This window comes from Dromaius novaehollandiae, chromosome 21 (assembly GCF_036370855.1).
Source record: "Dromaius novaehollandiae isolate bDroNov1 chromosome 21, bDroNov1.hap1, whole genome shotgun sequence".
Lineage (NCBI taxonomy): Eukaryota > Metazoa > Chordata > Aves > Casuariiformes > Dromaiidae > Dromaius > Dromaius novaehollandiae.
In genome coordinates, this window is record NC_088118.1 from 5,837,919 (window position 1) to 5,862,080 (window position 24,162).

A 24,162-nucleotide genomic window follows, 5' to 3' on the forward strand; every position below is an offset into this window, starting at 1 on the left:
GGCGGGGGCTTAGCTAACGGAGTCCGAGCCGAGCGCCTGAGCTGGGGGAGCCGCGGCCTCCCCGCGCGCTGGGGGCAGCAGCCAGGGCTGCCTGCGCCACCATGAGCTGTTTATTCCTTCAGTAGCTCCGAGTTCAGAGAGGCTTTTTTTTTTTTTAACTACTTTTTTTTTTTCCTTCCCTTGCATGAAATGCAAATCAATAGATGTTGTATTCACATTCTAACAAGATGTCAAGGAGAAAAGGGTAGCCTTTCATTCAGGGAGAGACACAAACACACACAGGCAGCGGAGGGGGGAGCGACGAGGGGACAGGAAAAAGGGAGGGGGGACGGCGAGATGGCGAGGCGCAGAGGAAGGTGGGGGGAGGAGTGCGAGGGATGCAGGCCGGGAGGCTCTCAGGGCAGCGAGACCGTGGCTGCTGGCGCGCGCTGTGCTGGGCACGGCCGAGGGGGAGCAAGCAGCAGAGCAGGTGAAGTCCCCAGGCACGCTGTTTGGTGGACCCGTTCTGTTTCTCTGAGGCCTTCCGTGTCTCTTCCTTCCCACCCCACGAGATCCCAGGCATCTGAACGCTCCTGCTTTGCTCCCCGCGTGGCTCGCGCTCTGGGGAGCGAGGAGATTGAGCAGCGGCTCGCTTGTAGGCTGTGCGCAAGCAGCAGCCCTGCAGGGAGGCTTGGAGGAGAGGGGAATGATGCTGGGCTGGGCTGGGGCAGGGTGGTCTGTGGAGTCGGGTGTAAAAGAGGCGGACAAACGGCGTGGTGAGCCCGGGACTGGAAACGAAAGCATGGGGAAGGCAGCGTGCAAGGAGGGGGCTGCAGGAGGCGGTGGTCAGCAGATGCGGCTGCTCGGGGGGCCACGGCCCTGCGCTCGCCGAGGCTGCTGGGCTCAACCTTGGCCGGCCCGTCGAGGGGCCGGGCAGCATGGGGCTGCTTGTCACCGCGATGGCCCATCCTGGGGCCGAGCTGTTCCTCCTCCTCCCGCCCTGCTGCTGCCCCACGTCTGTGCGAGCCGCGGGTGGCTCCTCCCGAGGCTGCAAGCCCAGAGGTTTCCAGAGATCCCCGAAAGGAGCTTTCCTGGAAGGAAAGCAGGCGTGAACGGGAGCCCGCCCATCCGCCCTTCGTTGCTCTTGCAGCATCGTTTGGCCGCATGGCGAGGGGGGGGGTGACTGTCACCGCGCCGGGGTGGCGAAGTGGCCCGTGCTGCTGCTCTACCTGCAGACCGAGCCCTCGGTGCCACCGTCACCCTCGGAGGGGCCGCGCTCCTGCCTGGTGCTCGTGTGCCTCCCCGTCCCTCGGCGGGGAAAGGAGAGGGTGAGGGAGCCTCTGCTTTGTGGAGAGCTTAAGGCCGTGCGTTATTTACCCAGGAGACTAGAATGGTCCCAGTTGTAAATATGCATTGAGACAGATTGGAAAAAAACCTGAAGATACACACAAAAATCATGTTTAAATGTGCCCAGTAGACCATAATGTCTCCTTTCAGATCTGGTGCTGCCTGTCAAATTTGAATATGTGTTTTAGATTTGCTGCTTCATATCAAAAAATAAACAACCCCATATATCCCCAAATATCCCAGAAAAGCTCTACCAGCTAAACGCATATTTATATTTATATTTTTGTCTTTGAAGTCAAACAAATGAAGCAGGCCAGTGCCCTGTTTAGTTCCGGAGAGCGCGCGAGCGCCGATAGATGCATTTGCCTGATCTCCCACCAAAGCATCTTGGTTCCCATTCTGCAGATGGGAAAGCCAAGGCAGCGATGTATTAAAGGTCTGGTCCAAGGTCATCCTTACAGCTGGGCTTACCTCATCAGGTGATGCCTAATTGGTTAAAACAGATGCAGGGAGGCTGGCTAAATGTGTGCTGGGTTTGGTTAATAGCTGTTGCCCAGGGGGAAAAAAAAAGAAAGAAAAGCATAAGGAAGAAATGTTTTGGGAGAAAAAAGTAAGAATGTGTTGTTTTGAAATTTGCCCAAATATAGCTTTTCAATTCCAGTTTTGAAAGCAGAGCAACATGTTTGTTCTGAGCCCATCAAACATTTCTGTTAATTAGAAATGATTTCTTTGTTCATTTTCCCTGGTTCCTTGAGGATAACAATATGTTTTTTTGCCTGGGATTGCTTCAGGGCTTGTTGTGGTGGTTTGGGAGAGTGGGGCAGAGTCCAGGTAGCAGGGTCCCCGTGACCCGGGAGCTGAGCCCGGGTGCAGCGCTGTCACCTCTCCGCGGGAAAGAAACCCCTGGTTGGGGCTGCCTGTGCCCCACGCGGGCACGTGCCTGCGATGCATCAAAGCCCAAATCTGTCCTGGCAGAGAGCAGCCGGCTCCCCGCGGCACCGCGCTGCCGAAGCCAGGGCTAGTGCTCCGGAGATGGGAGAGGGCAAGCGAGAAGGGAGGTAGCAATTGTATCAGGCTGCATGCGGTACCGGCCTCGTTTTTTACTCATCCCAGCGATTTAGCTCTTTCAGAGGTCAAGGTTATTGTGAACGATGTTGCTTTACTCCTGCTGAAAGAAAAAAGCCCCTGGGCGCTTTTCCTTCGGCATGCTCAAGTACACCCAGAGAGCGGAGGGAGACAGCGGCTCAGCAGACAGCGTGGGAATACGCTGGGTTAAAAGCTTTTAAAAAGTTGTGTTTTTATTCGTGCTGAGTAGTAATTGAATAGAGATTAACGGCTAAAAGCTCCAGAAAGTTTGTCCTCGCGGCGGACGCTCAGGTCCCTTCTCGTTGCCATCCCTCGCCCGCGAGCGCCGTTCCTGCTGCTCCCGGTGCCGTCCGGGGTGATGATGCTGTCGAGAGGGGTGCGCGGGAGCAGCGGACGCGGGGACACGCACACTTGCCCTCCCCGCAGTTAGTGTGCATCCCGCTGCAACAAGTGGGTGTGATGAACTTGGGGAAGAAAACCAGCAGGGGAGGAAATCACAGGGGCTGGCTTTTTTGGGCGCTGGGTGTCAGAGGACGGCTTCGTTGCCGGAGCACGGGGACCCGGCGCGCGGCGCTTAGGTGACTTGCAAACCTGGGATAGAAGAGGGTGTGATGGACGAGTTTGTGACCAGGGCTGCCAAAAAGCTTCAGTGCCCATGGGTATCTGGAAGTCCCCAGTATTGGCTCAAGGGTGCCCTCGAGCTGGCCCGAAACAGAAGAGAGACCTTTAACCAAGAAGTAATGGGGGGAGAGATTGTTTTGAGTACAACAAAATGTTTTATTTTGCCTTCCAGCATTTTAAAATGCCTAAAATTTATTTATAGCAGAGCTGCAATGAATACGAAATAAGGAATGGAAACGTTTCTGTTTGGAATACGTCAGAAATAAGTGTTATTTCTTTTCAAATCTTTTCTTTGGAAATCAAATGAAGGCCCTAGCCTGCAAATGCTTTGAACTGGCAGGGAGGAGTGTTTTAGCTGGAAAATATCGTTCACCCTTGCGAGGGAGCCGGGGATGCAGCGGGGGGCCGTGGCTAGCGAGCACGGCGGCGGGGAGGCCGTGTCGCACGCAGCGCGGTGCGGAGGCTCGAGGCCCGGGAACGTGCCCGAGGAGGCCTGGGAGAGAGCAGGGATCCGGGAGAAGCTCCGGTTTGGCCTGTGCCAGGTTAAGGAGCCTGCAGAGAGGCTGTTTTCACCAGTGGGACGCAGGAGGGTGTTGGGTTGGGGTCTGCAAGAGCGGACGCCCTGGGCTCTGCATCCTCTTAGGGTTCCGTGAATGCGCCGAAGGGGGGAGAAAAGACTCTGGATGGGATGCGCGGAGGAGACTGCTCCTCAGTTTCAGAGATTTCATGTGGAAAAACACCCACTCATGCTAAAAAGCTTGGCTTGCTCGTCGCTTTGCCTCTCCTGGCAGCAGGCAGAGCCGTCGGCTCGTGCTGGCGGAGGGTGCGCAGTGCCTGCGGCGTGCGCGGCGGGGTCGAGTGCCCGCGGGACCCCCGGGACTCGCTGGGGCAGCTCCCAGCCCTCGGCGGTCCCGCTCGGCGGAGGGTCTCGCGCCTGGGAGGGGACGGCCGCTGCGGGAGGAGCCCGTGGGGCTGCGCGTCCCCGTGCCGGGCTGCGCATCCCGTGCGGGACACCGCTGCCGCCGGGGCCGGGGTGGCGTGCGGAGGGGGTCGCCGGCCGCCCGTAGCTCCCCGGCTGCAGAGGGGGACCTGCAGAAGAGCAAGTGTGCGTGTGTCACTCAGCAACCCGAGCCAATGGGTGCCTGGTAGGAGGTCTGCTCGGCACAGTGCACAGGCTGAGGCTGGGGCTCCTTCTGCTAGTTGTGCGTGTGTGTGTGTGTGTGCGTGTGCGCGCGTGTGTGCACGGAAAAATCAGAGACACTGACTGCCTGCTCCCGTCTCTCTCTCTCCCTCTAGCTCCCTAACTCGCTCTCCCTCCCTCTGCAAACGTTGGATTTAAACCTGCTCAGAATTCAGCGCAGACGAAAGCAGCGTCGGCAGCAGCAAGCAGCAAGCAAATCAGCCGCGAGCCTACCGCAGCTCCAAGATGTACCATCCTGCCTGCTGGGTCGTCGTCACAGCCACCACTGCCCTGCTCTTCATCCCAGGTAGTGCAAGAAGCTTTTTCTCCAGGGGATGGCAGGGTATCGGCTCGGAGGGAGGGAAGAACGGGCGGTGTGTGTGCGCGTGGCGGACTGGACTTCTGCACCCTGCACACCAGCGCACACCGAGTTGCTCTGCAGCAGGGAATTGCCAAGTGTTTTCGGCCGTCGGGGTGAAACGCCGTGCCCGTGCTCCGCGGCAGGGCCGCTGGAGAGCGGCCGCCGTCCGAGCCACCCATGCAGAGCGGCTCTGGCGCTGGCGGGGGGGCTGCCGGGGCTTGCCGGGCACGGCGTGTGTGCAGCCCGCGGGCTGCGAGGAGGCTGCCCCCTCGGCCGCGCTCCCACCCGCTCTAACTGCTCGGCATCCTCTCGCAGTAAATGATGGTGGCGGGGAGCTGCTTCTCCTTGAAAGTTGGACACCTCCTGTACCCCCCCCCCCGAGCCGTCCCCAAAGCCCCCCTGCATCTCTGCTCTCCTGCTTGCTGCAAACTCAGGCACCGCTCCAAGTCGCACCCGTCTCCCCCTTGCTCGCGGGCTCCCTTTTGCAAGGCGAAAACGCATCCCCGCGTGCAGGCACCTGCCCGGGCTGCGGTGGGGGCGGAGGGGCTGCAGTCCTCGCGAGCCGAGCAGGCGGCTGGCTCTCCCAGGGCTGTCCTTGTCCCCGCCGGGTCATGCACGGGGCGTCACGGATGCGGAGCCTTGCCTCGAAACGCCGGCTCTGCGCCGATCATTGGTGCGTGGGGCACAGTGGGGTGGTGAACGCAGCCCTGCACTGCACCGTCAGTCATCCGGGGATGCCCGTTTTGGGGTAGAAGTTGACGGCATTTTTTGATAATGGTGTTCGCTGTTAGTAGCCGACAAGGTTACGGTCCCTGTGCAAGCAGATGGAGAAGGGGTGTTGAGTCTCAGATGCGATCTTAACCCAACATGTGTTTTTCACGACTGCCAGTGAGAATTGCGTCTGGCTCTGGAGGGCCGGGAAGAGGCACGTCTGTAATTTCAGCAGCTTTCCGTGGCTCAGTCGCAGTGCTCTTCAGTGCAGGGGTGGCACGCGTGGGAAGAAGATGAGCCTGGAGGGGGGAAGGTTAGCTGTGTCACAGCTGGAAAACAGCTCTTTTTGCAGGGCCGCTCTGACAAATAATCACAGGGCGACTTGGGCTGAAAGTTCCTCTGGGAGGCTCGTGCCGTGGGACCGTCCTTACCCGTGGGGGCTTTGGTAGAGCAGGGTGGCCCTGATGTTGAGCCCGAGCGCAGGGCTGCGCGACGCGCGGGGGCTCTCGGGACAGGCCAGCTCCTCGGGGGCCAGCGTCGCGCCCCGGGGCGTGCAGCCAGCTGAAGGGTGCCGATGGACAACCTCCTACGGCAGCGCTTTCCGGGTGTTGTCGCTTTCCGGGTGTTGTCCCAAGCTCTTCGGGAAGGCCTTCAACCAAGATGGTGCCAGCAGAGTTTTGGCAGAGAGGGCACGCAGGCGGGAGCCAGAGCAAGCTGTGAGGAGGAGGACGCGGGGGCGTGAGCTGTCCGATTTTGCCGAATGCAAGGGGGTTGCATGGAAAATATTCCAGCACCTTATCGGTTTGGGGCAGATGAGCCAGCTATGCCGCGGGAGGAGTGGGGGCAGCTTGCCTTAGCAAAGCTGCGCCCAGTGGAGTGCTGGCTGCTTGTGCCCGCCCGCTGGGTGAGTCCCCTCCGGGTCAAAATTGCAAAGAAATGCATGTGAGGCAGCTCCAATGGGGGATCGGGTGGTGGGAGGACATATGCCACTTGATGGGCTGTCATCGAGGTGTCCTTAGAAGCTGGCAAAGACCTGACATGGAGCATTTGCAGTGAGCTGGTGCCCTGCTGCAGTTTCCTGGGGACTTGGCTGTTTGGCCCAAGGCCTGCTCTGGCTGTGACAGCTCTGTGTAATGGGGAAGAAAAAGGGCCGTGCGTTTAAGCCTCCAGTAGCTTGGGAGAGGGTTTCTCGGTCTGCGCTTCACAGTTGTAGCTTTCCCTTCTTATTTGTATTGAGCGGCAGTATCTGCTTTGGCTCTGAATGTCCCCTGAGCCAATGCAGCCTAGGAATTTGCCCAGCTGGGCTCAGCCATTAATCCGTCAAGCTGAAAACCTGCTACCTGCATTAGAGGAAGGAAAATATGCCTGTGCCCTGGGCAGGCTTCTTGGTGCTGGGCTCAGGGGAAGCTTTTCCTGCCTGCCCTTGCACCAAGCACTTTATGCCTTGAAGCTGGGGATCTGAACATCTCCTTTTCTTGCACCGGTTCAGAGAATGGACATTATCCATCTCTTCCACACCTGGCTGCAGTGCTGATTTCAGTACCGGATTAGCCAGCGTCAAGGTTTCAGTGATGTGGGTTGTAACGTGAGTAATTTTGGCAAAGTAGCTCCGGATCGCAGCCGGGATGGAGGGAAGGAAAATCTGCCCTGCCAATCTTTGAGGCCTACACCTTCGCTTTTTTTTTTTTTTTAGGAGTGTTTATTATTTGCAAGCATAATCCCACGTGTTTTATGCAGGTGATGCTCCCCTGGGGTATGCAGAGGCTCTCTGGGAGGTGTGAACTCCTTCCCTCTCCATTCCTGCATGAATCCTGCAGGAGTTATGCATGGGGTAGTTAAAGTGAGAAGGGAACCTGCTTTTAGAAGGTGTAATTAGAGTGAAGGGAAACATCACAACTTGAAGGCTCCCGGAGAAAATAGCATCACAAAGTTATTATTAGCTGTAATAGCTTATTTGCCATTTTTTCCCTCTTTCTCTCTCTCCCAGCTCTGCTCTTTTTTTTTTTCCTCTTACTTTTGTTTGGAAGGATGCGTTTTTCCCATCAGGGCTTATGCAGTCTCGTTACCAATTTACTCTTGTGGAATCTAAAGACACGAAAGGTTAATGCAATAATGAAACCCTGACCCCTCTGGTCACAGATAGCGTCTTACTCTGCAGCTTTTTATTTCTTTGTAAGACAAGTTTCCATCCAAAATAATCTCTAAGGCTAATGCTGTTGTCATCTGGTGCCTTTGGGGGGGCGGGTTCGCAGACAGCAGTTGCTTTCTGAGGTGCAGTCTTTCTGATGGGAAGGACGCTGAAGATTTTTGATGAGCCCGGCGCTGAGAGACGGGGAGGTGGGGTGGGTACCTTAATTGTCAAGCCAGTGGCAAATGCTGTGAGCGGCTGGGACATTTTTGGGTGCCGAGGAGTGGGTTGCGTCGGGGTGGGAGATGTGCTGCGTTGGAGAAGGAGGCTGGGGCAGGGGGAGCGTCTTTGGGTCGTCGGCGGCTGCGGTGGTGCAGCATCGTGGCTCTACAGGTGGCCGGGGGAAATGCACCCGGCTCCTCTCCGCGTTTCTGTTGCTGCCTTCGTGGGCTTTGCAACACGGGCTCCCGTGGCACGGCTCCCGTCAGAGCGGAGCTCCGGTGTGCTCGAGCGGTACGGCGCGCCAGTCCCCAGCGCTCGCAGCCGGGGGCCGTTCCCCGTGGGCTCTCTGTCCTCACAGTGATAACAGTTCCCATGCAGGGGCATCCTGGCCTGGCCCCGGGCTGTGAGCGACGTTCCCTGCGTGGTCGTGCCGTGCAACACGTGCCACGCTGCTCTCTAGGACACCAGCAGCACTGGGCTCTCTCCATCTCCAGCAGCTCTGGGAGGAAATCCAGCTCCTTGGCTAGGTCTCCTTGATCTGCTGTTCTTGTTTCTCCCGTGCATGTATCTGAGAGATGCCCGAACCCACGGAAAAGCTGGTGCCCTCTGTCCTCTCTGGCACTGCTGCTCCGTTACTGCCGCGTTACCTGCTTTGGTACACTCAACCGTTTTCCTTCCCCCTTTTCTGGGTGCTTTCATGCAGTGATGGCATTGCTGATGAGATGCAGGGGGATACCTAAATCGGTATTAGCCCTTTGCATTGCCTTCCTAAACAGGTCCTCCATGCATTGCTGGGTTTGTGTGAGCGGGGCTTTATCCTTTGGGGTTGCCCTTATCCTTCCTCCTACCAACAGCCATGGTGTAAGGCAAGCTGTGTGTAGCGTGTGCCTCTGGTCTTGCCTGTCCAAGGGCCTCGTGCTCCCTTGGGCCGCGTAACTTTGGGGATTGCCATAAATCTGGCCTGAAAACCAGTGGCCGTGCGGCGGGTGCTGCGTTTCTCTGGGGGGCAGTGCTTGCTGTGACTTTGGGAGGGAGAGTGGTGGGAGAACTGGGAAACGCAGCTTTCGCCCCATGGCAAATCGCTGCAGCGCAAGTTTGCAGAACATTTTGTTCTGGGGCTTGGGGTTTTGGGGCTCCGTCTCTCCAGCGGCGGCTGCCTACGGGCAGCACCAAACTGGTGACTATTACTTTGCGTTTTCCAGCAGATTCTCTCTGACGGCATCTCCTTTGTGTATTCACTAGTTGCGAACGGCTGGGTGGGGGAGCTTCTGCTGGTGTGAATCCCTGTGAAAACCTGTTACGGCTGAAAAGGAGGAATTTTTCAAAGGCACCAATGGGAGCTGTGGGTACCTTGACTGGTGCCTTTGAAAATCATCCCCAAAGGCTTGCATATTTGGTTATGGTGAATTTCAAGCTGCATAAACAGCTGTGTTCGTATTTTACACTTGAATATGCAATTTGAAGTTTGTGCTCTGCTTGGCTAGAAACCGAAGGCGTGCAGCGAGGGCTGGGGCCCGGTGCTGGCCGACCGCCACCACTCACCCTGCGCGTCCCCAACGAGCTGCCGCTCCAGGCATGTGCCTCGTGGCATGCTCGGAGCAGAGCATCGCTGCCGAGCAGCTTGTCCGAGCATCAGCCGCCCTCTCCCTTGACCAAAATCTGAGCTCTTGCTCCATCTTGTACTGACAGGAGCTTGGATAGGTCCCTTTGCTGCAGTCAGACAGTGGTAGAGGAAAAGCTGGTTTTTTTCTGGGCATGTGGATGTAGCATCCTACAAGGTCATCTGGGTGCTACGCTGGCTTCTGTCCCCAGGGCTCCAGCCTGTCCATGGTCAGTCGGTGCTCTGCAGACCTGTCGTTTTCCCACCCCCAATTAGACAAAGCTCACATTGGTCCTCTGCTTGCTTTTTCCCTTGTGGCGCTGTCAGGCCGAGCTCTTCTCTGAGCCGCTCTCAGCTGTTGGCGAGGGCAGGATGGGGTATGATCTCAGCTGTCACACTTCTCCTTTTTGTTTAAACTTAAAAATAATAACAGCTCTGCTGCAAGCCTCCTTGCCTCCCAGTCATCTCTCCCTTTCTCTAATGAAGGCATGGTAGTTATAATTACCAGTGCGGCAACAGCACATACAGAGGTGGCTTTGACACTTGCTGCTCGGTGGGTGGGTTTTTTCAGGGAACTCCTCTTTCTTTCACACTGGGAGGAAAGAAACACTTTCCTACCTGCTTCTCCAAAGAGCCAGGACTGTGTTATCACCCTCTAGGGGTGACCAGGAAGGTGCAGTGGTAGGTCCAGAGAGGTAGGCATGGCAGGGGATGCATGTCATCCCTTGCCTTGGCTCTGCGCCCCTATGAAATGATGATGGGTTCAGGTGTTGTGGGACTCAGACCGAGCAAGACCTGGACTAGCTGGTGGGCTCTTCCTGCAGTTTTCATTCAGGGGTCGAGCGCTTGGGGTGATGTAGGGCAGTGGTTTGGGGCTGGAGAGAAGGAGGCGTTGGTTTGAGTTGCCTGGAGGTGGTGTGCTTCTTGTGGCAAGGTCAGGGAAGAAAGTTTTGCAGAGAAGCTGCCTTTTGAAGATGACCTGAAACAGCGAGTGGTCGTACAGTCACAGCAAGCAGGGATTGTGGTTTCAGGGGCTTTCTGGAAAGGGGACCCTAATGCTGAGGCTCAGACTTGGTGCTTCTCATGGATCTCGTTGTGCCATGGATCTGTCTCTCTGGGCTGGGTTCCCCAGATGGACACATCAGCCCCGGGTGTCTGGGTCAAGCCACCCGTGGGTGCAACAGTACCGAGGACAGGGCTGATGGCCTCCTTAGGAGGAGCTGTTATGGGGAAGCTGGACCTGTTGCCTGTGCAGCCTAATCATGTGCTCGCAGAACACGTGTGAGATGAGGCAAGGAAGGGGGGAAAAAGGAAGAGTTATTTTTATATTTACTTTTCCGTGAATTCAGCTCTAGTGAGAAGTGCTGGATTGACAGCCCTGGAGACTGAAACTGTCTGCACACCACCGAGAACAGGTGGCCCGGTGAGCTTCCCTGCCAGCTCCGCGCCTCGGGACAGGAGGTTGAGCTTGGACCCCATCTGCTCCGGCTGTCTGGAGAGCAAGCTAACAGCACGCTTGGGTTCACGGCGGCATGGCCGTTCAAAGGTGTCGTTCTGTTGGCCAGCACTGGGGCACTGGTGAGGTTTTATGAGGAAGGTGATTGCTTACTGGGGAGGACACCTTGTGTTTGAGGTGACTGTGGTGCTAACCTGCCTTGTCCTTCATGGCTTACCCTGGTCTCTAGCTCCTCAGCCGTATGAGGACCAAGTTAACCTGTGGTAGGAGGGTTTAGGCTTCCCTTCTGGGACAGCAGGCACACGGCTGCTGTGTGCTTTAAGCTTTAATATCAAGGGAAGACCCATCTGTTGCTCCAGGGTGGGCACTGCAGGAGTGGCCAGCCTTCTTCTGATGGTCGTTTACAGGCTGTACTCTCTGCTTGTGGCAGGGCTTTCCCCAGTCTACCTCCTTCTGCCTTCCCCATCCCTTCGTCCCAGCTCCGGGTAAACCAGGACGGCAAGGGAAGGAAACCTTCGGTTTGGACACAAGGCTCCCCACGGCACAGCTCGGCAGCAGGGGCTGACTCAGCTTGCCTGCAGCCTCACTTGTTGCGTGAGGCTGGAAAAAAATAAAATTGACATTTCTACTAGCAGAATTGCCCAGGCACGCTTCTTCTGCCTGCTCCCTGCGGAGGGCTGAAAGGAGGTCTCTGCGGGGGCTTCGCACTGTCGGACCGGCACCCACGGGGTGCGGGTGGGAGGAGGCCAGGCCGATTTGCCCCCCGCGGGCCTTTCCCAGCAGCATTCCCCTGCTGTCTACCTGCCAGCCCATCACCTCTTCTCTCCCAACTGTTTACTTCTGGCTTTTGTTTCCTCTACTTGTTGCTATGCATGCAGCGTGTGGAAGGAGCTCCAGTGAATATAGGCCACACTTTGATTGTTCAGCAAGCTGGAAAATGATGATTATAATTTTTGACAGAAGGGAAGGAGGGGGAAGGAGATCTCTGGGCTTTCAAATCTGCTCTGTCATAAGCAGGATCTTGCGAGGGCCGTCTGATGACTTCTCCCTCCCCAAAGGAAATGATGTTTGCATAGCAAGAGGGGTTACGGGAAAAATTCTTCTCTGTGCAAGGATAAAATAGCACTTCTTTCACCAAGCCTTCCACCTTGTGCTGCGGTCCTGTCACAATGCATAAGCGAAATGCAGTTGTGTTGGCCAGTAATTCAACGGGAAGCATCCGAGAGAAACCTGGAGCGGATGCTGCTAAAAAAAACCCCAGTCCTTGTCAGACGAAGCATTGCGCACGGGGTATGTCCTTGCGTCATCCCGGTGCGCCTACTGACACGGCTTGTGCTGCAGCCGCGGGCCCCAGGCTGGGTGAGGTGCTCTGGGAGTCGCTGGCTTTCTCTTGGCGTTGGCACGAAGGTGCAGAGGGGCTGGGCAGAGCGTGGCGACAGCGCACTCGGCGTCTTGGACTGGGCTGGTTTTTAGCACCTCGAGACCGTGGGGTGTTGTGCTGCTGCAGGCGGGGTGCCGAGCAGGGGTGCGTTACGGGATGCAAAACCGGTTGTGTTATCCTTCCCTCTTGGTGCTACTGAGCGTCGCACTGGCTCCCTGCTGTAACCAGGAAGATCCCTATCCTTTAAGCCAGACCGTGCGAGGCACAGTGAGACTTTCTGGAAATTAAGCTCTTGGGGAAATTAAGCCAGAAGGACCCCATAGGCCTTTTGCAAATAGGCGGCTTCCTATGACTGCATTGACTTAAGCAAACGGGCCACAGTCAGAGCTGGACCCATAAGTGCAGGTCCCCGTTTCCCTTTTGCTGGGGGGCAGCGGAGCCCGTGCAGTGCTTAACCACTCGCGCGGCGGTGCCTCTTACCCATCGCTCCAGACCCAGACTGTAGCCGTCGGCATTGTCTGTACGGTCCCTGCTGGATCTGCCCGTTTGTTTATTTTATTTAATGGCTTTGGCTAATTTCCACTTTAATTTTTTTGTATTTATTTTAATGTGATCACTTCTAATGAGGCTAATGACATTTAGTCTCCATGGCGGTGCATTTTAATTTGGCCACTGAAATGTCAGCGCGAGGCAGCCCCTTAGTATCTGCCCACTACAAAAGGCGCCGCAGACAAAGGCCCCCATTCCCGGCCTTTCCGCTCCCTCGTTATCTCCCAGCTCGCAGGGCCGAGGCAGGCCATTTGGCAATGCCATGCTCGCCCGTCCCCTCCTCCTCCAGCACCGGGGCAGCGGGTTCGGCAGCGCGGCGCCGGGAGGATGAAAGGCGAGGGCTGTCGGGGACCAGGACGTTTTGAACGAGCGCACGCGCCATAATTAATCAGATGTCAGAACCTCTAAGCGAAGTTAGCTTTGATCGGCAGGGAAATCTGTCAGATAGGTCATTCTGCTGCTCGTGGCACTTTTATGTCTGTCTCTGCCCATCCATCTTACCTAGCTCCTCTCCTTTCCGTCGTCAGGATGGCAAGCGTCGGGGCTGACCACGTATCGGCCAAGCCGTGCTTAAGCCCCTTTGCTGACATGCGACGGGACCACCCTTCGCGCGGGGACATTGTCCCCAGGGGAAACGGGACTGTAGGTGCAGCCAGTGGGGACGTGGCTGGGGTAGGAGGTCCGTGAGCCGCAGGTGGACTTGGGCTTTGCAGAGGCACCTGGGATCTCCAGCGCTGCAGTGCGTGTTTTGGGGAGGGCCCAGCTGCAAAGTTGGGGTGTCAGGAGCAAGCTAAAATCTATGGGAGCTGGTGCTGAGACTACAGCTGGCCGTACTAGAGAGATGGCAACTTCCCTGAGGCTTATTGTACTTGAGTCCTCTCAAGATGGTGAACCTTAGAAGCACAGGCCGTTTGGCTTAAGAATGGGTCCTTTTCTCTGCAGTCTGGGTCCAAATGCAGCTAAATTTGATCTGTTCTCCTTTGATCTGTTCTTCCCTCTCCATTCTGTGTACCAGGAATGGATGAAGATTAAAGTTTGCAGCTTCTGAGCAAACTAGGTTGCTCATCACTGCATGATACCCAATTACCCGCTGGTACCTCAGGAGTGAGAAGGTATTGATCCTGCTTAGATTTGAACTTGTTGAACCAGAGAGTCTGGATATTTCAAATGTGTTGCTTAGGACATGCCATTTCCTTCAGGAATCAAAGCGCAATGCGGTCTCTGCTCCTGCACCCCATGGTACTTAAATGGGAGGTGGGTCTGTTGTCTCTGGCATGTGGGAAAGGACCAGTAATAAACAGTAGACCAACACAGCATCTGTACTCTCTGGAGTAGAGGAGGAATGTGTCTGTAATGACTTGCCTGCGAGGTATGTGAGGAATATCTCCGTTTTACAGAAAATGGGTCCCCAGAAGCTGACTGTTCCCCCTGCCAGTGGCTTTCTGTGCCCTCCGCGCGCACCATGGCTTTGTGAGCCTGGCAGGCAGCAGGAGTCTCTTTGATCCATCCCCTGTGTCTGCCTTCCTCCTCTGTTCTGCTGGCTGTTGTGTTTCCAGCCAGAAATAGAATTTTAGTTCAAAATAAAAACAAAAACTCCCCCAAAATTACGTGGCGAGAAGAGGCCTGAGGGACTGGATTGGAACAGTTGTTGCTGAAATGCAGTGGTATCAGGTCTCGCTCTTGTGTAGCGTTTCCAGTAGCTCCTAAAGCACTCCTCAAAGAGGAGAAATTTCACTGTCCTCATTTTGCAGAAAGGGAAACCAAGAAATAAGGATGGAAAATGACCGCCCAAGGTGTGTGTTGAAAGGCGTGTCCCCACTGCAGCCCTAGATCTGAAGCAGAGGTGCCTACAGGTTCTTCCTTGAGACACCAGTTGACTTTCAGTTTCCTCCTTTGTGAAACGCCGGAGAAGGACTGTGAGATTGATAAATTGGACCCCAAATTGCCTGTGCTTTACTAAAATGGAGCTGGAGTGTAAAGGGGCTCTTGGGCTTATGCTCCGTGCATATATCAGAGCGATTGGTTTGCTGGTTAACGTTACCAGGTTACAGTAGCACCGTAGAGGTAGCAATGTCTGGAGAGTAGGCAAGCAATAATTCATGATTAGCAAGTGACTTAGACTGTCTTTCTGAGTCAGTGGGCACCCTCCGCTCCTCTAAAATTGGGGGGAGAGCAGTGTGTGCTTGATACCTCTGTCCTTTCACATCTGGTATGCAGCTGGATTCCCTAAAGGTCCAAGAGCGATGTTCTCTGAGTTGAAACCAGGAGGTGAATGGAGAAGAAATTCTCCAGCATGCTCTTTACTCAACCACTGGGCTCAAAATGGAAATGCTCTTTCCAGTTTAACTGAGAGCACGCATTTGTCCTGGTAATGCCCGCTGCGCTTCCGCTTTGTACGCTGTAGTATCCAGCGGCTGCTCCGAGGCAGCTAGGCGATTCCTTTGCCAGCCTTTCTGTAGAGTCAGGATACTTTATATTTATAAAGTAGCAATAAGTGGACAGTATAATATATTTCACTTTTAATAAGGTGTTGCCAGTTGCACACACTCCACAGAGCAATTAGTGTCAAAAGCAGCTAAGCAATGGAGGGGAGTCGTAGTTCGACTGTTTACCGAGTTGGAGGATTTATGGGCAGTCGGTGGGGGGAGCTGCGGCCGCGGCTTGGCTGGAGACGCAGGAGGTGCCGTGCGCTGCCTTCAAAACCGCACGCCTCCATGCAGCAGAGCGTCCCGTGGAGATGTGGCGGCTCTCGAGAGAGAGGCCAAGACGAGCTGCCACTCGGTTTGGCCGTTCCTTGGGTCTGTGGCTTGGGAGGGAGCCTCAGGGAGGCGGGTGCTCCTCCGTAGGGCAGGCTCTGCCCTTGGGCCGGGCATAGGAGCTACCGTGGTTTAGTCCTGGCTGGTGGAGGTCTTGCTCTCGGTGTCGTGGCAGCGAGTTCCTTGAATTGAAATCGGGCACCGTTTAAGAAATAATCCTTTCTGTTATCTTTAAACGCACTGCTTTTCTGTTTGGTGGGCGCTTTTTGTTCTGAAGTCGTGAGTGGATGTATGAGCGTGTCCGAGATCATTCCGATTGGGAAGATTTCTCTACATTTTCTATTTCAAGCCCATGTTTCTGATCTCTGCATGTTTTCTTCTGCAGAATAGAGCAGATTTCTGCAGATTCTGAAGGAAATAAATAATAATTTGGGCTGAGCCCGAGAAGAGAAGGGAGGGCTGTTTTGCTCCCCCCTTTTTAATAACTTTCAGAGATGTGAGACATCTTAGAAAATTTCAGATTGAACAGTGATTCGGTTCTAATTCAGGGACAAACAGTTTCATCCAGCCCAGACACAGACCTCCTGCCATCGCCTCTTCATCGTTTCTTTCTGCTTGCTTTTTCTAACATGTCCTGTGCCCAGAGCTGATGGGCATCGCACCTGACGGCCCTGCTCAGGGTGAGGGCAGCCTCTTTTGCTGTAATAGCGTATGATATGTTCTGTCCCGTTACTTAGGCATCCAGGATTTTTTTTTCCAACACTGCTGCACGTTGAGCAGAGAACTTCCCTGAGCTCACCCCGGTGAGGTGCTCGTCCCCCTGCCTTGTTCCAGGGCACTGACCACCCCCTCCTTTTGTGCTGGGCCTCTCTGATCTTCACACGCCGTACTGTGCAGGAGGGAGGTAGCTGTTACGAAGACTGTCTGCGTGTTGATCTCTCTGCCGAGACAGTCAGCAAAGTGCTCCTGCGAGAGCCCTCCTGCCCAGATCTAACCGGGCTCAGGCTGGTGCTCGGGGCTCGTGCTTCCAGAGGTTTAGCCCCGCAGGTGTGGGGCTGCTGTAGATACGTGGGTGGACAAAGAGCAGCGCTGCAATAACGCGGCAGGGCAGGGGGTGGGAGCAGGCTTCTCGAAGGAGGGCGCTTCTGCACGCAGCCGTATGGATTGGGCTGGGGGAATGCTGTGAATTCAGTTCAGCCTGGTTTGAATGCAGAGCAAAGACATGGATTCGCTGCAGGGAAGCAAACTCTGTTTGTGCCTGATCTGTCGGATCTGATTTTGGGGCTCTGAAATCAGCCCATTGGGGAATGCACATGAAAGCGCAGGCTCGCAGCCACTAACTAAATGAGGAGTGATGCTGGAGACGCGGTGAACAGCTTTTGCATCCCCAACCCACAAGCGTAGTCAGATCTGCACACGTGAATCTGCCGCTTCCCAGCCTCTGCTGCAAGAGTGCGCTGGGGCCGCACGTTGGGGCCAGGCTCTCACAGGAGTCCCTGGATGCCCACTTACAAGGCAAAGCCTTGCCTTCACCCACGGAGGGAATAGTCAAAGCATTTGACTTGTAGAACGAATATAGGTAATATTTCTGAGCCTGTACCCCCATCTGCTCCCCCTTTTCCACCCCCTGTTTCTCAGTTCAATAAAGTTCCAGCTTCTTGGGTTTGTTCTCCGAATTGAAAGCCTTCCATCTTCACACCTCTGTAATTGGTGCTATCTGTTGAGAGAAACTCTGCAACTCCAGCAAGCCAAGGTCAGGAGGAGCTGAATTGAATTAAAAGGAGTAGAAATTGGTTCGAGGTGGGCAACGGGACGCAGAGAGAACTATGCAATTTCTCTCCTCGGGGCTCCTGATGAGCAGAGAAAACGGTAGCTTCCCATCTCCGCCCGTGGGGGTCTGACACTGGCCCACCCACACCTTAATCTGCACACAGAGGTGGGCACCTTTCAATTGAAAACAAGGAAATGAAACCCAGCATCTCGTCCTTTTATCTGGCCAGCGGGACAGGACTCTGCTCCTCTGGTTCCTTGGCTGGGATGCTAACAACTGTCACCTAAATGACCTTGCCGTGATTAAATACAGAAAGAAATGATGTTTTTAATAAAAAAGTGAAGCTGCGATACAAGCTGATGGCAAGGAGATTTAAAATGCTGCGCTCTAATCCTAGCTGTAACTCAAACCCAGGTGGAAAAACCTCAGTGCTATGGGGCTAAGGATGAGGGCTGCAGTATTTGGATGACAGTTCCTTAGCTCAGTTTGTGCTGTATTAAGCTGGTGTGAAACTGGAGCAGCGTCAGTGAAAGCTGGTGGATTTATAGCCCTGGAGTCTCCCTTTCCGTTATACCTGTTCTGCTCTACAGTCGCTCCATTGACTCCTGGGGAATGACTCACGGGTGCAGACTGGGTCAGAATCAGGCAATGGTGTTGGTGTTTGCGCCGGATCAAGTGATAAGAGACCTGCACCCAGTTTCCTGTGAGTGTATGCATGCATCTCCCCCAGTTTCCTTACAGTTTTGGTGCGTGGTCCCCAGCTCCGTCCACTGTCCCAGTGTGGGGCAGATCTGTGGTACAAACATGGCTTGAAGCTATGTCGAAAAACACTTCTTTGTGCGCCAGTGTGGAGTTATCCTAGGAGAATAGATGTGATGCTTATATTTCTTTTAGAGCTTCTTGGAAATTTTCCCACAAATCTTTTGTTTGTTTTGGTTTTGCTTGAAAAATATAGATTTCTTTGCTCACCAGAATGTACTGGTCGTGAGTACTGTTTGCTGGCAAAAGTTGCTTAGCTGTAAAAAAAGAGAAAAAAACAAAAAAAATTTGCTTGGCTCAAGGATGCGGTTTCTAGGAGCAAAAGGGCACCCGTCCCAGGAAGCAAGTGCCATGGGTTCAGGTCCCTGCCCTGCCTCTGTTCCTCGGCCCATATGGAGCGTCCCGTCCCCAGGCCGGGCTCGCGGTGCTTTCCCTGTTGGATCTCTTCTACTGGGTATAATTAATGTTTACAACAAGGGGGTTGGCCCTAAGTCTTCCCCAGCCCAGCTAAATGCCCTTGGCTCTTCAGAAATAGTCGCTCTCGCTTTGGTTCTGGCTTGGTGGGCATTCAGAGTAGAGTGGCTCCAACAGGATATTGCAGAAAGGGGGAGGGTTTTTTTTAAATTGTGAAATTTCAGGGAACAAGGAAACAATTTTCCACCCACTTCTGAGCTGGAGCAAAGCCCTTGCAGTCTCTCTTTCTCTCGCTGCCCAGCTGGGCTGGCACGGGGGATGTGTAATTTATTAGGAGCAGCAAGAAGGCACGTGGCCAAGGCGGCCTTGGAGGATGCCAAGCCTGGTAGCCCGGCTGCCCAGCCGGGAGTCAGTTTTGCGGGGTTCTTGGTGTCTGCACGGAGGATGCCCTAAACCCCTGCTGTGCCCCTCTCGCTGTCCCCCGCTCCCGTCCCCGCGGCGGGGGCTCGGGAGCCCTCGGCAGGCAGAGGAGCACCCGGGGCTGCGGCCGGCGGAGCGGCTGCCCTCCCGCGCGGGCTCTGTGCCGCTGCGGCAGCCCCGTTCCCCGCGCTGCCTCTCCCGTAATTTATACAAGAGCGAGCTGATGTTCCCTTTTAAATTGACAAAGGCGGCGGATGGAGTCTGGGAAGCCCTCTGACCCCCGAGCCCTGGTCCATGGAAATTACAGGCGCTGTGCAGCGCATTTCCTCGTGATGTACTTGCAGTGGGGAGATGCTGGTTAATTTGCCAGGACTCAGAGGTGACCTGGGTTTAATAAAGAGGATTAATGGATTTGAGCTAAAGGTCTCAGCTGTTTTGAGCTGATAGCCTTCTCCTTCGAAGACAGTATGGCAGGCACAGCTCAGCCTTTCGCGGGAGAGGCTGCGGCGGCTTGCTTAGGGGAGCACGCTGCTTTCTAATGAAATGATTCCCCCCGGGTTAATTGGCAGAGCAAGGTACCCGCGGACCTGCACAACCCCGTCTCGGGCGGCGTTGCTGTAAGGCTGTGAGCCGTCCCATCGCCTGCCTGCGCTCGGGAGCCGCAGCTGCCCCCGGAGCTGCTGTGCCGGCACGGGGAGGCTGCGGCTGTGACGGGTGCTGTGCGGGTCCCCCGGGGCGTCTGCACCCACTTGCGTGGGCAAGCGCACCGAACTGTCTGGGGGGCGAAGGCGAAGGCTGTGACGTCCGGGCGTCGGACGTGGAGCTTGGACCTTGCTCTAGCTTCAGACCCTGGCCCTGTATCTCCTGTTGCGGTTGGGGGTTTGCTGCCAAATTTGGGCTCGGAGGCGCCTTTACGGCAGCCAGCCCCGCGGGACTGCGATGCTGTGGCAGCTCCGGGTTAGAAGATGGCAGCGGTGCCATCCAGCCGGCGCGTCCCTGCGGCCGCGTTGATGGATCTGTGCTTCGTGCCAAGCCCAGCGTTGCCTCCCGTGCCTCTGTCGCTGTGCAGCGTCTCCTGCGCAACGCGTAGGTGAGGACACGGAGGCAGAGAAAGGCTGAGTGTCTCCGCGCTGGAGTGGAGCTTGCTGACGCGCTAGCTGGGAGTAACGATGGTGAATCCCAGCCTGGACACGTATGTCCTCTCTCACCATGGACACGAGCGTGCACACGCTCTTCCCTTGCCCCTCTGGGAGGAGAGGCTGGGTTTCAGGGCTGGGGGTGTCTGGGACGGGTGCGAGGAGACTCTGCAGCAGGGCAAGGCCCTGGGAGGAGCGAGGCAGATGTTTCGGCTGCGTGGTTCGGGGCTGGTTGGCTTGCGCTTGGTCCCAGCTGGGTGTAGGGATCCAGCTAGGCTGCAGAAGGAGTTTCTTGCTGGCGGGAAGAGCAGGAGGATTAGCGGGTAAATACGGCTTGCGACGGAGGTGTAGGGAAACGGGTGGCGTGACCAAATGTGTGGAAGGACTGAGAGCGGGCCAAGGTTGGGGGGGAGCTGCCTATGGGACATTTGTGTTGGTAGATCGGTGCCGTGCTCTGCAGGCAAGTGCCGCTCTCGTACGGGTTAACGAGAGCCCTGTGAGAACGATCCCACGGCGCTGTCAAAACTTGTAGCACAAGTGATAAGCTGCCAGGGACCGTGATGGGGAGAAGGCTGCGCTGCTGCTGCCGCCGTGTCCCCCCTCGCGCTGCCTGCTCTCGTGATGTTCCTACCACTGAGAGCGCGATGAATTCCCTGCAGCATCCGCCTGCCTGGCCCTGTAGTCCCTGGCGATGTTCCCATAATAAGTGGAGTACTCTGGGCATCAACAGCGAGGAGCTGGGCCACTTTCCCTGCCAGAAAAACGCATGCACGATCAATGCAATCAACTTACCCTTCAGGTCCTTTTTGGGTTGGAGGGAAGAGATGCTCTCACTGAAGCCCATTTATTGAGTAGAGAAGGCGCAATGAAATTACAAGCTGTAGCTTTTACTAGCTCCTGGCTTCTGTCTTTCCTTTTTCTTATCCAACAGCCTGTCTAGTATTATGAAGCATTATTCTCTCACAACCCCGTTTCTCCCCCTTTCAGAGGGGTAGGTGAGCGCCCAGCGCTCCACCCTTTGCCCACCGCGTGCAGAGGTGTCCAACAAGAGATCCCAGCCTCCGAGCGCAGAAATTCTGCTGTGGAGCGGGTTCATCTCCGAACTGTTATTTATATCTCTAGGGCTGGATACTGACCTTCCTTACCTTAGTGCTCATCAGGGAAATCCAAATGAATTATTTCCTCGCAAAGCTGAGCATGAGGTCGGAGTCAAAGCCATTTGCGCTCTCCTTCCAATGAATCCCAGGGCTCTTTAGGACAGGAAGTGGAGGCATTAAATGTAGTGCAGAGAAATTAAGTACAGGATCCTGAATAAATGATTCAGCAAACACACTTAAATCTGATGCTGTGAGCACTGTAATAATGGGCTGTGATGTGCTCCTGGAATGCAGTTTCAGATGGAAACTGCGGAGGGAATTTGTAGAACTGTACAAAAATCGTACGTCTGCTTTCACGGCATTTCTTCCGAAAACCCTGGGGAAAGGAGATTTGGCTTCACTTTGTTCCCCCACTGGATTTTGCTTCGTTAGCGAAACAGGAATTGTCGGTCATTTCTTGATTAGGGAGGACGGCAAATTTTGTCTGTCGGAGTGGCATGTTTTGGTCACTTCAGGCTGATGCTGGCTATTTTTTTGTCTGAAAACTGTGTGACTCATGGGGGATTATTCTCTTTATAAATAGGCCTAAATTCAAGTCGGGGCTGAAATGAAAAAAGAAAAAACATCTTGAGTTTGCTGTCATTTAATCTCTTGCGCTGCTCCTGATAGCCAGCCACCATAGAGCTTGATGTGATAGCCTGTCTTGCAAATAATCTTTAATGCTCACAAGCGGCCAGGACCTGGGTTTTGTCTCTCAGCCGCAGCTGCCGTTTCCTCCAGCACAACGAGTGCTAGAGCCTGGCAGCAAGCAGCATCGCCGCACGTCACCGTCCTTCGAGGCGTGAGGGCGGTGTCCTGGCCGAGCTGCATCCGTGCCCGTCTGTGGTTCAGCTGCTCCGACGTGACATCAGTGATTTAGCTAAGGGCCTGTGCTATACGGATTCGTCCGGAGCACGGGGGACCAAATTCAACCGCGCGGTAGCTGGGTGAAATGTCTATTTTGGTCACGCTGCAGCAGGGCTGCTCTACGCAGCTGCCGTGAGGCATTCGGCGTGCATCGTCTTCCCCCCGCTGCTGCCTGTAATTTATACCTGATATTGTCATGTGTTATTTAGCGCGGCGGCGCAGATGAGAAACGCGGTTTGTGGGAAGGAGCCGGTGTTGCGGTGGCAGCCTGCACGTCGGCAGGGCTTCGCCGGCTGCAGCGAGGAGGAGCAGGGGCGCGAGCAGAGCCGGGCCGTGGTCCTGCCCGCAGAGGCACGGCTCCTCACCCTGCAGCAGTGGGTTTAATTGATCTCATCACTAACTTAGCTTGTGTAGCTCCATGTGGTATCTTGCAGCTGCAAGTTTATCTGGGCCTTCTTAAAATCCAGCTTCAAATTTTTTTCCCTTTCCTTCCTGCGTGGTTTTGTTCTTTGCCTCGTACAAAAGCCTTGGTTATATGATGTTTTGTGCAGCCTGTGACCACAGTGCAGATTGAAGGGGGAGGAAAATTAATTTTATTTTCATAGTATGACTGCGTGATCTTGAGAAATCTGCGTGATTTCTCCAGGAGGCTGCTGACTTTCAGTGGAAGTTTGTTTGCAACAAGTAGTTTCCACAAAACTTTTTTTTTTCTCTCTCTCCAAATGAATTGTTTCTTCCTGTTGAAACTCTGTTTTCGCTGGAAAAGCCTACATGGCTCCTAGTTCTTTGGACTGAGCCCTTGGTGTGGTGGCCTTTTTCCATGGCACTTGCTATCCCGTCCCCACCCGTCCCACCCAGCCCTTGAAATCAGTTTACCCCCTTTGCCAATAAAGGCAAACAAAAATTAAATCTATAATTATCATTACTAATTCCACTTAATTAGTCACAAGCCAGCAGCCAAATTGGCTTTCTCATAATTATCAGATAAGCAGTAAGCACATCTCATAGATTATAATTAACACTGCTTAATTAAAATCTAATATACATACACCCTTTCCTCAACATATGCCTAATTGGGTTCACAAACAGAGGCAGCGTAAGGCCCCCGTCACTGCCACTCCCCAAAAGGTTCCTCGGATGCCGCTTTTCCATTAAGTTGGTGGAGCGGAATGCAGGGACGGTGCATCGATGCTCAGGCTCGCGGGCGGCTGGGAGCGGGGATTGCCGCGCCGAGCTCATGCACTGAGCAAACCGCTCAGAGGGTGCTCCCGGGGGTAAAGCTAGCGGGAAGGCTTGGAAAGGAGCCGAAAGGGGGGAAAACTGGACTCGAGAGGGAGTCCCCGAGCTCTGCCTGCAGCCTGCCTGGGCGCGCATTGGGCAAATGTCCCCGTCGCCACTTGGGCAGGAGGGGAGCTCATCACGTTTGTTAGAAAAGAGGGCAGGAGGAGAGGAGCGCAGCCCGATGAGCAGCTCGGGACCCACTCGCTCCGGATGGTGACGAGCGTATGCTTGCTGAGCGAGTGTGGGACGGGATGGTGGCGCGGGAAAGGCTGCGTGCTCGCTTTCCTAGGAAAAAAGGGCATTTCCTGATGGATGATGAGCTCGTGCAAGACACTGTTCTGACTTAACTATTTTTTATTATTGTTGTTATTGCTCCAGCTGTGACCTCTCCATAATCCCCCATCTACGCTGGGCTCTGCAATAATAAAGGAGCTTGAATAAATTAGACGTTCGCAGGCGAAGGCCAGATTTGGCGCCGAGCTGTGGAAATTGATGTCTCTCTCCTTTCCTCAGCCAAGTGGGGCAGGGAGCGGCTGTCAGCATCGCCGACATCGCTCTCCCGGAGGATGCCGGCTGGCCGGCCCCCGCGGAAAGCCCCGATCCGTCTCTTTTCCCCCTTTCCAGCTGCGGAACCGAGATAGCACCATCTCCCGCTGGCGAGGAGCGGCACGAGCGGCCCCGGGCAGCGCCTGCGGCTGCAGCGGTGGATGTGTGCATCGCTCAGCGGGTTGCACGCGGGGTGGCTTGCCAGGGCGCCGCGGGGATGGGCGGCACAAGCCCTGCGGCCAGCCCCAGGGCTGCCGGTTGCTTGCACCCGCCGGTCTCGGCACCTCCAACATGCTGCGGCGGGCGTCTGACCTCGTGGCGATAATTATACCTCGCTCCCAGGTAGCAGTCGCGTAGCGAGGCCTCCGGTTTGCACCGAGCTTACACGTATCTGGCTGCCTGCGAAAAGCAGAAACTCCTGATACTGCTGATTATTAATTAGATCATTTGCCTGC

At 55.2% G+C, this 24,162-nt stretch overlaps 1 protein-coding gene across 1 annotated transcript in view; it reads left to right on the forward strand.

Moving 5' to 3' along the window:
- Positions 1 to 3,796: 3,796 nt before the first annotated feature.
- LOC112982669 (opioid-binding protein/cell adhesion molecule homolog) overlaps positions 3,797 to 24,162 on the forward strand; it is a 329,132-nt gene continuing 308,766 nt past the window's right edge. The window contains exons 1-2 of the mRNA XM_064524305.1: positions 3,797 to 3,856; positions 4,330 to 4,520. Coding sequence (XP_064380375.1) covers positions 4,460 to 4,520 — 61 coding nt within the window. The 5' untranslated portion in view covers positions 3,797 to 3,856; positions 4,330 to 4,459. The remainder of the gene's footprint in view (positions 3,857 to 4,329; positions 4,521 to 24,162) is intronic.